The following is a 14,143-nucleotide window of genomic DNA, read 5'->3' as shown; positions in this document are numbered from 1 at the left end:
TGCGAGCTGCAACTACTGAAGCCCGCGTGCCACAACTACCGAAGCCAACGTGCCTAGAGCCCGTGCTCCACAACAAGAGAAGCCACCGCAACGAGAAGCCCGCGCACCACAACGAAGAGCAGCCCCCGCTCGCCACAACTAGAGAAAGCCCGCGTGCAGCAACGAAGACTCAACGCAGCCAAAAATAAATAAATAAATAATTTTTTTAAAAAAGAAAAGAAAAAAAAGTAACATATCAAATTTTGTGGGGTGCAGTTAAAGTGGTGCATAGAGGGATATTTATAGCTTTAAATGCTCATATTACAAAAAAAAGAAAAAAAAAGGAAAGCTCTAAAGTAAATTATCTAAGCTTCCATCTTAAGAACCTACCAAAAGAAGAGCAAATTAAATTCAGGTAAATAAATAGAAGGAAGAAATTAATAAAGACAAGGGCAGAAACCAAAGAAATAAGAAATGGACAAATGGAGGAGCGAGCGAGCTGGAGGTAGTTCAGCTACAGGAGCGGAGCAATGCCGAAGTCAAAGGAACTTGTTTCTTCAAGCTCTTCTGGCAGTGATTCTGACAGTGAAGTTGACAAAAAGTTAAAGAGGAAAAAGCAAGTTGCTCCAGAAAAACCTGTAAAGAAGCAAAAGACTGGTGAAACATCAAGAGCCCTGTCATCTTCTAAGCAGAGCAGCAACAGCAGAGATGACTACATGTTTCAGATTGGGAAAATGAGGTATGTCAGTGTTCGGGATTTTAAAGGGAAAGTCTTAATTGATATTAGAGAATACTGGATGGATCCGGAAGGTGAAATGAAACCAGGAAGGAAAGGTATTTCTTTAAATCCTGAGCAGTGGAACCAGCTGAAGGAACAGATTTCTGACATTGATGGTGCAGTAAGAAAACTGTAAAATCAGAGCCACGTAAAACCTGTACTGTTCTAGTTGTTTAAATCTGTCTTTTTACATTGGCTTTTGTTTTCTAAACATTGTTTTCCAAGCTATTGTATATTGGGATTGCAGAACAATTTGTAAGATGAATACTTTTTTTTAAATGCGCATTATTAAAAATGTTCTGAGTGAAGCTAATTGTCAGTTTTATTAAGGAGGATTGCTTTTGTGTCCACCACCTAGTGTAAAATAAAATCAAGTAATACAATCTTAACTGTCACGGCCTTCTTTGATCAGAAAAGTTGGTACTATTTAAGGCCAAAAGTAACAGTTTATCGACCTTTTAGTTTCAACTCAGCTTTTACGTTCAAAAGGATTAGCATCACATTGAATTTAGAAAATGTTGGTTTGTGAAATTCATGGTTGATCTGTTTCGTTCTAGTCAAATATCTGGACTTGTTTGATTTTTTTTCTTTTTCCCCCACCCCAGTGATATTTCACTTTCCCCTTTTTTTTCTTCACTTCATTTTCCTTTTAATAACTTGTTATGTTCAGTTTGCATTTTGCTTTTTCTTGAGTATATTATGCTAATTTGGAAAGTCTGAAACTGTCAAAATGTTACTTATCTCAATAAGGTACTTGTAAGTAAAATGTTATATAAAAACTACAATCACTAATTCTACTGTATTAAATATTAGGAGATATAGTTTGATAAACAGCATGGCTTGTATGAAAACTCCGAGCAAGTAAATGTATGTATGTCATTACCTGTAGTGTTCTGTGTAGTTGTTATCTTATTGCTTAGTCTGCAGAAAATAATGACTTAGATGTCTGATTTGCTTTCACTTATTAAACATATTCACCATGGGATGATGTCTATAAAATCAGATATTGTTAAATTAGACTAGGATTTAATAAAAATTGTGAAAGCTTAAAAAAAAAAAGAAATGGACAAATGGATAAAAATCAATTAAACCAAAAGCTACTACTTTGAAAGAATCAATAAAATTTATCCCAGGGATGCAAGGATTGTTCAGTATCCATAAATCAAACAATGTGATAAGCCATCTTTAACAAGAATAAAAATTATATAGCCATCTCAATAGATGCAGAAAAAGCTTCTGACTAAATTCAACATCCATTTATGGTAAAAACTCACCACAAAGTGGGTATAGAGGGAACATACCTCAACATAATAAAGGCCATATATGAGAAGCCTACAGCTAACATAATACTCAATGGTGAAAACCTGAAAGCATTTCCTCTAATATCAGTAGTAAGGATGCCCAGTCTTGCCACTTTTATTCAACATAGTTTTGGAAGTCCTAGACACAGAAGTCAGGCAAGAAAAAGAAATAAAAGGAATCCAAATTGGAAAGGAATAAATAAAACTATCAGTGTTTGCAGATGACACGATACCATACAAAGAAAATCCTAAAGATGTCACCAAAAAATCTACTAGAACTCATCAATGAATTTGGTAAAGTTGCAGCATACAAAATTAGTGTGCAGAAATCTGTTACATTTCTATACACTAACAATGAACTATCAGAAAGGGAAAATAAGAAAACAGTCTCATTTACAATCACATCAAAAAGAATAAAAAAGGAAAAATAAACAAACAGGACTATATCAAACTAAAAAGTTTTTTGCACAACGAAGGAAACTATCAACAAAACGAAAGGGCCACCTACTGAATGGGAGAAGATATTTGCTAATGCTATATCTGATAAGGGGTTAATATCCAAAATATACAAAGAACTCATACAACTCAACATCAGAAAAACAAACAACCTGATTAAAAATAGGTAGGGGACCTTAATAGACATTTTTCTATAGAAGATCTACAGATGACCAACAGGCACAAAAAAAGATGCTCAAAATCACTAATCATCAAGGAAATGCAAATCAAAATCACAATGAGATATCATCTCACATGTGTCAGAATGGCTGTTATCAAAAAGAACAAATATCAAGTGTTGGTAAGGATGTGAAGAAAAGGGAACTCTTGTGTAAGGTTGGTGGGAATGTAAATTGGTGCAACCATTATAGAAGACAATATGAGGATTCCTCAAAAAAATTGAAAATAGAGCTACCATATGATATAGCACTTCCACTCTTGAGTATTTATCCAAAGAAAACAAAAACACTAATTAGAAAAGACATATGCACCCTTGTGTTCATTGCAACATTATTTACAATGGCCAAGATATGGAAGCAGCCTAAGTGCCCATCAATAGATGAATGTATATAGTAGCCTTGGACTGAGCCTGGGAAGGGCCTGAGCTGGTGGGGAGGGGACAGGGGCTCAAATCCTTTCTCTGCCACTTAGCTGTGGATTCTTGGGCAAGCTACCTTACCTCGCCTTGGCTCAGCCAGTTCACTTCTCTGCAAAATGGGGATAAATGAGGCACGGCTTAAAGAGTTTTCAGAGGTAAGTAAGAGAGCGTAGGAAAAGCACCTGGCACCCGCCTAGCACAGAGGACAAACCCTCCATACAAGGTACTTCTCTCTCTCCAAATGATGTGTGTGCCAGTGTGTGTGTGTGTAAAGGTGTAAATACATGTGTGTGTTCGTGAGTGAGAAAAGGCAGGGCCGGCTGTGGGATACAGCACACAGTTGGCTCAATTAGTCATGGCCTCAAAATAAAAAAGCTGCTCCAAGCATGTATAGGCCCCAGGATGATTGTAAATCCCACAGCCCTGGGCCCAGGCCAGAACACTTGCCAACCCTACCCCACCTCCTCTGCTGGTGGCCAGAGCCCTGCTGCCTTCCTCTCTCCCTAGATGGCCTGGTCCATGCCTACCCAGGGCCCTGGGAAGCCACAGAGCATCAGGGGCTCCAGAGTGGTCCTGAAGGGTCCAGGGAGGGGGTCCGGGGCAGAGGCTGGGACCCCGGTTGTCTGCAGGGCTTTTTGGAGACTCTGCACTGCTTGCCTGCTCTGGGGACCTCTCCCGGTTAAGGAGATCCATCTGCAACCAGCAAGTGGAGGGGTGCACAGCCTGGGCCTCTCGCCTTACATGTGGCTCCGCCAGGGGTGTGGCTCCTTAGTCCCTCCCACACAGGAGCGGGCAGAGCAGGCGGAGCACTTTAGCCTCAGCGTTTCTGAGGCGGGGTCAGGAATCCCCTTCCTGTTCTGGAGCTTTGGGAGAGCTGGCCATGTAAAGGACTCCTGCTGTGACTTTATTTCTAAACAGACAGCCCCCTCCCCGGTTGAGCTCTGTAAAGCTGTTTTTCTGTGACTTTGTTAAAGGTGAGAGGCACACAGACTGCTCTGGAAGGTCAGCAAGAAGCCAGCAGGCCTCTGTTTCCCCAGTAGTTCTAGTTAGCCCTGGGAGTGTTGTCAGGGGTGGTGATCCTGGGGAGAGATTCAGTGGGCAGCAAGTCCAGCCTCCTTCCATTCCTCTAGACAGGAAAGTGGAGTGCCAAGAAGGGACAGGACTTGCCTGAGGTCACCCACAGGAGCAGGCTGAGGTCTACAACCCAGGAATACTCTCCTGCCCACCTCTGTGTTCCCAGCGTCAGATCTAAGGCCCCAAGAGTTACAGGGTCTCAAAGTGACAGTGGGCTCAACTCAAACCCAGGTTTCCTCGTGGTGAGCCCAGGACTCTTCCTACTCCCCCAAGATGCCACTGCAAAAGTTCTACATGAAGAAATAAATATTTTATAAGCTCCTACTTGAGGGTAAGTGCGGTAGATTAGAGATGGCTGCAGAATCTTGGCTATTCCTCCCGTGCAGAGGTGGGGCCCAATTTCCCTCACCTTGGAACTCGGCTGGGCTCTGTGGCTTCGTGAGTCGCCTAACAAATGAATGATGTGAGAGTGATGCTCTGGGACATCTACGGTCAGTTTCCCTTAACTTCATACCAGATACAAAAATGAAGCCACCTTGGACTCTCCCAGGTGATCCCATCTTCCAGCTGAAACCCACTCCGGGGACTGCCGTTGACGCCACGCAGAGAAAAGAATCACCTAGCTGAGCCCTGACCAGGTTCCTGACCCACAAAATCATGAGAGAGAATAGAATGGTGGTTGTTTTAATCTACTGAGTTTGGTCTCATTTGTTGCACAGCAATAGATAACTGTACGGTAACTTTCCATCCTGAACATATCAGAGAGCAGCTGGCTGTTGACTACTTTCAAAAGCGAGCACAGGGCTTCCCTGGTGGCGCAGTGGTTGCGCGTCCGCCTGCCGATGCAGGGGACCGGGTTCGCGCCCCGGTCTGGGAGGATCCCACGTGCCGCGGAGCGGCTGGGCCCGTGAGCCATGGCCAATGAGCCTGCGCGTCCGGAGCCTGTGCTCCGCAACGGGAGAGGCCACAACAGAGGGAGGCCTGCATACCAAAAAAAAAAAAAAAAAAAAAAGCGAGCACACACACCCTTGAATTATATACACGTTGTAAGCATGGATTTCTTTGGAGCTTTGCTTAAAGCTAATTTTGGCCCCAAATATTACAAATGTAACTTGGATGCCAACTGGCATAAAAAAAAAATTAAACCCAATTCTTATGGAGCAACCAAGGCATGCAAAGCGCTCTGTTCTCATTTAATTCTAGAACCATCTTTTAAGATAGTTTCATGTGGTATCTCCATTTTCCTAGAGAGGAAATGGAAACAGAGGTTAACAAGCTGGCCTAAGACCATACAACTAGCAAATGCCAGGGCTGGGATTCAAACCCCTGCTTTTTTCCAGAACCTCCCTCGATGGCGGGTGCTTCCCTGGGGCCCTCCCCACGTATGAGACAACACACCCGGACAGGCTGTGTTGGTGGCACTAGGAGCTCTGGGCAGACGCTGGAGTGGGGGTCCCAGGGCCCCAGGAGAGCTGCCTCTAGGATAATGAACAAGCACAAACCACAGGCCCAGCCTTCCTCCACCTGCCCAAGCCCCTTCCTCAGGCCCCTGGCACAGCTGCCACCATCCCAGCCTCTGACACGTGTGCACACACAGAGGAAGCCTCCTCCACCTCCCACTCAGTGGCCTCGCACAGGAGGCCCAGGCCTGGATTAACGCTGGGCTTCACCAGTTATGAATTTGGCGACTCTGGGCCTGCTCCTAATCTAAGCTTCAGTTTCCTCACGTGTAAAATGGGTTCATCGTAGCACCTCACTCGTAGGTTTTTACATCCCAGGTCCTCACCTAATGCTTGTTGAGTAAAACCAGTCCCCGCCACATCGACCCATCCATTCCCTGTGGTACAGGCCCCGGACCCCACTCTCCTCTGCACTTCTTTCCTTCCTGGCACCCCTACACCTGCTCAGCTGGGCTTGACCTGAGGTGCTCCTTCCTAGGCTTCCCCCTTCCAACCCTGCAAGTCCGTGAGCTCCTTTCCTCAGGGTCACATTTCTGAGGGCTAGAGCGGGGGGTCCAAGAGGCTTCGGATGTTTAGAAAACGTACCCAGTTCTTGGAAATAAGGCGTAAGCCTACTGAATGCTCTTTCAAGGTCACACTAGAGCAGTGTCCAACAGGCCCCCTAGGGGCCTTCCGACTCTCTGAGGGAAGGTCATTTCGTTTGACACACTGTCTTCCACTGATTAGGGTGTAAACTCTGCAAAGTTAGATTTTAACTTAGAAAGAAATAGAGGATTGGGAAGTTGGAAATGATCCTGTAGGCTAGAAAAATAACCCCAAAGATTATAGTTTTATTGACCTATAGAGCTTTTGTCATGCTGCTGCTTCCCTCATTAATGAGATAAATCTCTTAACACACGCTCACTATATTGTATATGAGAATCGTATTTTCAACTTTTCAAAAATGATGCTTCAACACGGATCTCACGTTTCTAGGAAGAGGCCAGGGTTGGGGTGGGAGGACCCTCGAGGGTAGAAATTGGAAAGAATGCAGCCCCTGTGGAGGATGACGGGCTGTGGATGGAGAGGAAGGCTAAGCTTAAGGCCAAGTGCACCTGTGTCCTGAGAGCTGTGATGCTTAGGATGCTGGTGGTGATGTGTGTGGGGGGTGCAGAGGAGAGGGGGGTAGATGGAACTACAGAGGGGTGATTGCTGAACATAGAGATGATGCAAAGTGGCAACGGAGAGCCCGGAGCTCATGGGTCCCTCTCCCTAAGCCTGAGAGAAGAGACAGGCGAGAAAATGTGGTCTCCATCAAAAGGGCTTCAACAATGAGAGACCTCAGAGGAGATCATCAGGGGGTAGAAGAAAGGTTTCAGGTGTTGAGATTGAGGCTGAAGGTTCCAGAAGCCTTCGCCATATAAGAGGTTTCGGAGGAGGTGGGGCAGGTAGGGAGGATGGCTGGCTTCAAGAACCTCACCTCAGGCCCAGGGGTGAAGGCGGCAGGAGGGCGGGAAGCCGTCTGGAAGGAAGCATAGTCATAGTGAGGCCAGTGACAGACTGGGCAGGCCTGGGGCTTCTACCAGAGCAGGGCCTGGTGCACATCAGAGGTCAGAACTGCTCCTAGTGGGGACTCTGGGCAAGAGGCACTGGAAGTTTTCCTGGTGGTCTAGTGGTTAGGATTTGGGGCTTTCACTGCCGTGACCCGGGTTCAGTCCTTGGCCAGGGAACTGAGATCCTGCAAGCCGCGTGGTGTGTCCGAAAAAAAAAAAAAAAAAAAAAAAACGCGATTAAGAAAAGGGGGTTTTCCTCCCTGGCTGGGTGAGAGGACACCCTGAGTTGGTCACATTCATCTTGGGTGTGGCTCTTGGCTTTCAACAAAAGCTCTCCAGAAACCTCAGGTGTGCAAGGAAGTTATCAGGGCAGCAGGGAACAGCTGTCAGGCCCTCTAGCTGCATCCACTGCAGCACCAGGGCGGTGATTATCCCCCGAGTGTCACCCTTAGAACTGCTGGCAGCAGGCATGGACCCTCAGCTGGGAGCCACCAGGCCCCTTCTGTTGAGGAAGGCCGTGAGTCAAGCTGGTAAGTTTAAAACTACTCTCCCCTCAAGACAGGAATTAGTTTAAAGCGCCCGGTCCAATGGGGGAGGTGGAACGGTTCTGAGGCGGGTTGGGACAGCGGCAGCTCTGGTCTGCCAGTCGCAGGGGCCTCCCTCCCACCCGCCCCCCTGCAGCCAGCTGCCACCCACTCTTTACCTTGGTTCAGATGAAAGTTTCGTTTTCCTCTCCGGATGAAGCATAACCAAAAAAGTCTTCTGCTTTCCTTTGCTAGACATCTTCTCCCAGGTCACCAGTCATTCTTTGTTCCAGAGGTCAAGGATTTCAACAGGCCGGAGCCCACTCTTTGAGGCCCGTAGATTTCCCCAGTTAACAGGCAGGACCTGAGGCCTTCCTGCACCCTGCCTCAGACCTGCTGATTTAGAATCTCCAGGGGGAAAGGCGGGAGAAACTGCATCTTCCAAAATCACTCCAGGTGGGGAGTTCCCTGGTGGTCTAGTGGTTAGGATTTGGGGCTTTCACTGCGGTGACCCAGGTTCAATCCTCTGTTGGGGAACTGAGATCCTGCAAGCCGTGCGGCATGGCCAAAAAAGAAAAAGAAAAAAGGTGGGGCGGGATTAAAAAAAAACTACTCCAAGTGAATTTGATGATGAGGCAAGGCCTGGGTAACATAGGTTTCTGTTAGAACTCTGCCAGAATATGGGGTATTCATACACTTCTCGTCAAACTTCTACTAAATTATTCCAGCTTCTTCCCCAGCCACCAGGTTCACCCCTAGGGTAGGGCAGAGTGGACCCCACAGAGCATAGCTTTGCTGAGCATCCACGCCCCCTTCCGCATGGGGAGAACCCTATCAAAGGGAACCAGGGCGATGATATAAATAGTCTGAGGGAGAAGTCGGAGGGGAGAAGCAGCCTGGGGTGTCCCAGGACACGGCCCGCAGGCAGGAGGAAGTCTCACTGACGGGGAGGCACCACGTGCCTGTGGACCTCAGAGGAGGACAGACCTGGGCTGGGGTCCCGCTGCCCGGCTGCCTCCATGTAGAGCTGCGTGACTGGGGTTCGGGGTGGGGAAATAGCCTCTTTGAGGCTTGGTCACCTTCTTTGGAAAATGAGGACAGCAGTTCCTCTCTCAGGGTTGTTGTGAGGTTTGTCTGCCATAAAGAATATCACTGAGCACAGAGCCTGGCACATAGTAAGCATTCAGTAAGTGCCAGCTGCTATTAACAATCGTTCATTCTACAAACACTCTCTGCATAAAAACGGCAAAAACAGACAGCAAAACAAAAACTTAGACATGGCCTCAGTCCTCATAGTGCTTACAGGGTAGAGGGTTTTAAAGGGATTTTACTCTAAAGTAAAGCAAATAAAAGGTTTTTTTTTTTTTGCGGTACGCGGGCCTCTCACTGTTGTGGCCTCTCCCGTTGCGGAGCACAGGCTCCGAACGCGCAGGCCCAGCGGCCCTGGCTCACGGGCCCAGCCGCTCCGCGGCATGTGGGATCCTCCCGGACCGGGGCAAGAACCCGCGTCCCTTGCATTGGCAGGCGGACTCTCAACCACTGCGCCACCAGGGAAGCCTGGGTTTTTGTTTTTAAAGTGACAGAGGAAAAGAACTTTGGGGAAAAGCACAGGTTTGATTCAGATGAGAGTTCTGCCCTTGCTCCTGCTTTCAGATTCAATCTGTTGGAGCAAGAATAGATTGTGGAGGTCCCAGAAAGGGGGCCTGACTTCCTGAGACTGGAGAACCTTTCCAGCCTTGAAGAACAAATAAAATTGTTACCCCCGTGCCCTGCCCCTGCACTAGTGTGTCTAAAAGCTTGGTCACCTGGAACTATTCTTAGTTCTATCAACTTCCAAGTCTGCCTCTACCTCAAATGTCTCAAGTTACTGCTCTAAAACCTTCCTAGACCTGCAAACTACAAAGTGAAGACTAATTAAATGGATTTGAGAACCTAAAGAGAAAAGGGATGGTATGGGAAGGGGCACAGAATCACAGTCCTGCTCTTCAGAACTGGAAGATAAGATGAATGAGGACTGAACCCAGGCTCTCCTCAGGGAAAACTGAGCTCTAAGAGGCTAAGGAAGAGGAGAGGCAGTGGTGGCAGTGCTCAATGTGCAACCTTTGCCTTTTTTAAATTGGGAGCAGAGAACAGGGTTGGGGGACTTAAGAGGAGTTGATGGTTAGCTGCTAGAGAATTCCAGAATCAAAAGCACTCAGCCAGCATCCTCCTCTGCAAAGATGCTTGTGTGATACAGAGTGGGGGGAAAAGGGGGCTCCTGCTTTTAGATTTGCAGTTCCTTCCCGGGGACCACCTACAAGTTGACCACCTAAAATTGAACTTTTTCTTTTTTTTTTCTCGCCACACTGCGTGTCTTGCAGGATCTTAGTTCCCTGACCAGAGATCGAACCCAGTGCCTGGGCAGTGGGAGAGCAGAGTCCTAACCACTGGACTGCCAGGGAAGTCCCCAAACGTTTCTTTTTAATACCCAGCCAACGGCAGAGGTTAGACAGACAGACACCCCAGGAGCGTGTCCACAAGAAAAAGAAAAGAAAGCAAAGAGTCACTGGAAAGTCCTCTTTGGCATGCAGCTTCAGTAATTTCTCTTTCTTGAAGGTTCCAGAGCTTTAATGTCACAATTGAGGTGAAAGACAGACACTCTCACCTCAGAAGTGAAACACCATGTTGCTTATTTCTCTACTTGTACCTTAAACTCCAGTGCATCATAAGGCCATGCTTGGTGCCAGTATTTGCATCAGGGGCATGGATGGAGTGTTAGGGAGGACAAGATTTAAGCCACTGTGTGACGCCAGCTGAGGCACAGAGGCAGGGCCATGCATGTGCCCAGGCAGGCACACATGCTCCTTCACACCTGCTCACCGAGAGGATGAACACTTTATTCTTCAGCAGTACAGAAACTGGACTTCTGGGAAAATCCTAGAGGATAATAGTGCTTTCTCCAAGGCTACAGGGGTGTTAACTAGGTTTCTAACAAGAAAACAAATCATTAAGTATTGTCATCACTCTGTGAGAGAATGTAAGAGATCCTAATTCTGACTCAGAGTAGTGTTGGGGAGATGATGCTGAAATGGTAAACTGATAAGCAACGTAATAGGTGAAGGTGTTTCCATTAAGGGATGCAAGGTGTGAGTCAGAAATAGGAAACAGGGAAAACGAAGACAATCTCTTCTGGGTCTACAGAAGGATTCAGAAGGCACCGGCAGAAAAAAATGCTGCTCTGAGGAGAAACAAGTAGGGCTGTTGGAAGAAAGTGTTGCCATTTTGTTAACAAGATCCTATTAAACAGCTGCTGTATATCTTTCTAAATAGCAATACAACCTGTTGCGGGCACTAGGCATCTTGGCTGAAAGCATCCGTTTTATGACTGAGTTGCAAGCGGTTATAACACTGAGCTCATAAACTCCAGCAACAGGGCAATCTCAAGAATATCACACCTTGACCTTCTCATTGCTCCTGGAACTCTACTAATGAGGAACTAAAGAGGAAACTAGTTTGAAAACTAGACTGGAAAAACGGAGGGGTTGGCATGCGTCAAGGGCCCCCTCTAGCGGTTCTGGAAATAAAGTAACTTGAGATTTAGAATATCAGGAGAAAAAAATAGCTGCATAGACAAAGCTGAAGCAAACCTTTGCTGTCATCATTTCTAATTCTGAGGACGTATGATAGATTCCTGTTTGAAAAACCTCTCCTAGCAAAGGCTTCTGCCTTAGAAGTGGCATGACCCTTTTACTACGTTACACATTAACTGCCTCTGTGACCTTAGTTCCAAATGATTTGGTCTCACATCCATGTCTGTCAAATTCAACTTTCTACTGTTTTGTTTTTCTCTCTCTCTCACCTATATGTACTTCTATGTTACCAATCTTTATAACTATCATCTTTAATGAAGGAAAAATTTCAGACTTAACTTATGAGGCTAAAGCAGGACTCCGTATCACTGCACACTTGACTGCTTGTGTATTATATAATCAACATGCCATGCACTGGTCTGAAGCACACAGAATACATCGAAGATGACATTCAAATGTTAATGTCCTCTTTGCAATAGACTTATACCAACTAATGTGATGACTTGAGAGAGTAAATATATCCACATTCTCCTTGAAAACCTAACCTCTATGCTGCCTCATATCCCTGTGCAGTTACTGGCTGCCACAAGGGCTCTTACACCCAGGAGACTCTGTCTCTAGAAGGGGAGACTCGGTGCCACATGGTGGCAGATTTATGGAGCAACACTAACATCTTTCATGCAGAAGTCTGGCAACCGGGAGTAACCCAATCCCTCTAGGACATTCAGGGACACAAGTGATCAGAGTGTACCTAAATAGGTGAGGGCGAAAGAAAAGGGGAGAAGGGTGGGGAGGGAAAAGGTAAAGAAAACTAAAGATGGTGGTAACTCGCCCTTAAAATCAGTTGCTGGGTGTAACGAGGAGGACCAATCAACACTGTACAATTATGGTACAAAATATCTCTTACTTTCATAGTTAACCAGGGAGAACAAAGAGCTAACCATTCCATATTTTACATTTTTTAAAAAGGTGCAAAAATTATACAAACAACTTTCTATCTTGGGAAAATAATCCTAAATTTCCACAGTTCTGTGTAAAAATGCTCAGTTTAAGGGGGTTTTTGGCATTGTAGCCAAAAGGAAACAATCTAAGCACCCAATAGGAGGTATTTTAAGTAAATTAGGCTACTTCTATTTGACAGAATTTTGTGGCTATTAAAATTTTGTTTCTGAAGAGGTTAAACAGAGGAATATTTTATACTGTACTACTAAGTGAAAACTTCAGGATATAAAATTATATACACACTTCAAATCTACTAATACTTGGTAACAATATTAACAAAATCTCAAAAGTGGAAAAATCAGGACAGGACTATCCAGCCACAGAGAAGCACTTTTTAGATTTATGAATCACTGGCTAATTCTTTTGGTGAATTTCTGTCCTTCCTCTAAGTTTCTGGGTTAGCCAAGTATGTCCAGGATTGTCACATTTTTCTAGTCATTTTCATTAAGCATTAATAATTTATAGGGAGTTTCCTGGCAGTCCAGTGCTTAGGACTCTGCACATCCACTGCCGGGGGCCCAGGATCAATCCCTGGTCGGGGAGCTAAGATCCCACAAGCTGTGCAGCGCGGCACAAAAATAAAAACAAATTTATGACTGAGATATAACAAGGAATATGGGTTTTATATGTTTCATTATCTAGGTGCTTACTGTTACAAATTCACTGGAGTCTCATTTATACTGATATTCTTGGGGAGATGCTTAAGAGGATTATTAGGAAGTTCTAGAATGATGGCATGCAGGTAACATCCCTTGCCAAATTCTTTATTATAGAGGGTGGGTCATATCAGGGCAAAGTTATAGATCATAAACTATATACCATTTCAGTCTCCACAGGTAGTGACTCATAATGAATATTCTTGGGGAGATGCTTAAGAAACATTTTAGGAATATCAGAAAGATACTGTGCTTACATAACCCTTTGAATGGGGTCTTAGAATATTTCTTATACCAAATTCTTTGTTACGGAAGATCAGTTACATTATGGCAAAACTAAACAATATACTGAACATTTAAACTCTACAGAGATTCAGCTGGTCAAAATGAAAACTCAAACTGAACGTACATTTTAAATTTAAAGTCACAATACTTTTTCCTCATTTTAGAAGTGCCTCTTTAGGGATTTCTGGCTCCCACCAATGGAGACTCCTAACAAACCAACCCTCTTGTAGATAACAACTATAAACTCTGAGGGAAAAAAAAAGTCAGCAAGAAAAAGAAATAAATGGTATATATATTAAAAAGGAAGAAATAAAACTGTCTCTATTTGCATATGACATGATTATGTAGAAACTCTCAAAGAATCTACAAAAAAGACCTAGTAGAATAAGGGAGATTTCCAAGGACACAAGAGTATTCAACCCAGTATAGGCTGTACTGGTGACTTGCTTCCAAAGGAGTGCCAAAGGGGGGAAAAAGTAACTATAGTGAAGAAACCTGACAATCTTGGACAGGTGATCGAGGTAAACATCACCAGTGATAAAGCATGTTAATAACAGGCACTGCTGATGTGATGTGATGAGGACATTTCACCTCTATGGTATTATATATTTAACTCCAGTTTAACCATGAAAAAAATAGCAGACACACCCAAATTGAGGGACATTCTACAAAACATCTGAAAAGCAGTCCTCAAAACTGTCAAGGAGGGGCTTCCCTGGTGGCGCAGTGGTTGCGCGTCCGCCTGCCGATGCAGGGGAACCGGGTTCGCGCCCCGGTCTGGGAGGATCCCGCGTGCCGCGGAGCGGCTGGGCCCGTGAGCCATGGCCGCTGAGCCTGCGCGTCCGGAGCCTGTGCTCCGCAACGGGAGAGGCCACAGCAGTGGGAGGCCC

At 45.3% G+C, this 14,143-nt stretch overlaps 1 protein-coding gene across 1 annotated transcript; it reads left to right on the top strand.

Annotated features, from left to right (window-relative positions):
* The first annotated feature begins 446 nt into the window (after nt 1–446).
* LOC102978595 (activated RNA polymerase II transcriptional coactivator p15-like) lies at nt 447–1,359 on the top strand. Its single transcript, XM_055081152.1, has one exon. The coding sequence runs from the start codon at nt 510–512 to the stop codon at nt 891–893; it is 384 nt and encodes a 127-aa protein (XP_054937127.1). The 5' UTR covers nt 447–509; the 3' UTR covers nt 894–1,359.
* Nucleotides 1,360–14,143: the final 12,784 nt, after the last annotated feature.

This window comes from Physeter macrocephalus, chromosome 20 (assembly GCF_002837175.3).
Source record: "Physeter macrocephalus isolate SW-GA chromosome 20, ASM283717v5, whole genome shotgun sequence".
NCBI classification, from domain to species: domain Eukaryota; kingdom Metazoa; phylum Chordata; class Mammalia; order Artiodactyla; family Physeteridae; genus Physeter; species Physeter macrocephalus.
This window is presented reverse-complemented; position numbering and strand designations above follow the sequence as displayed.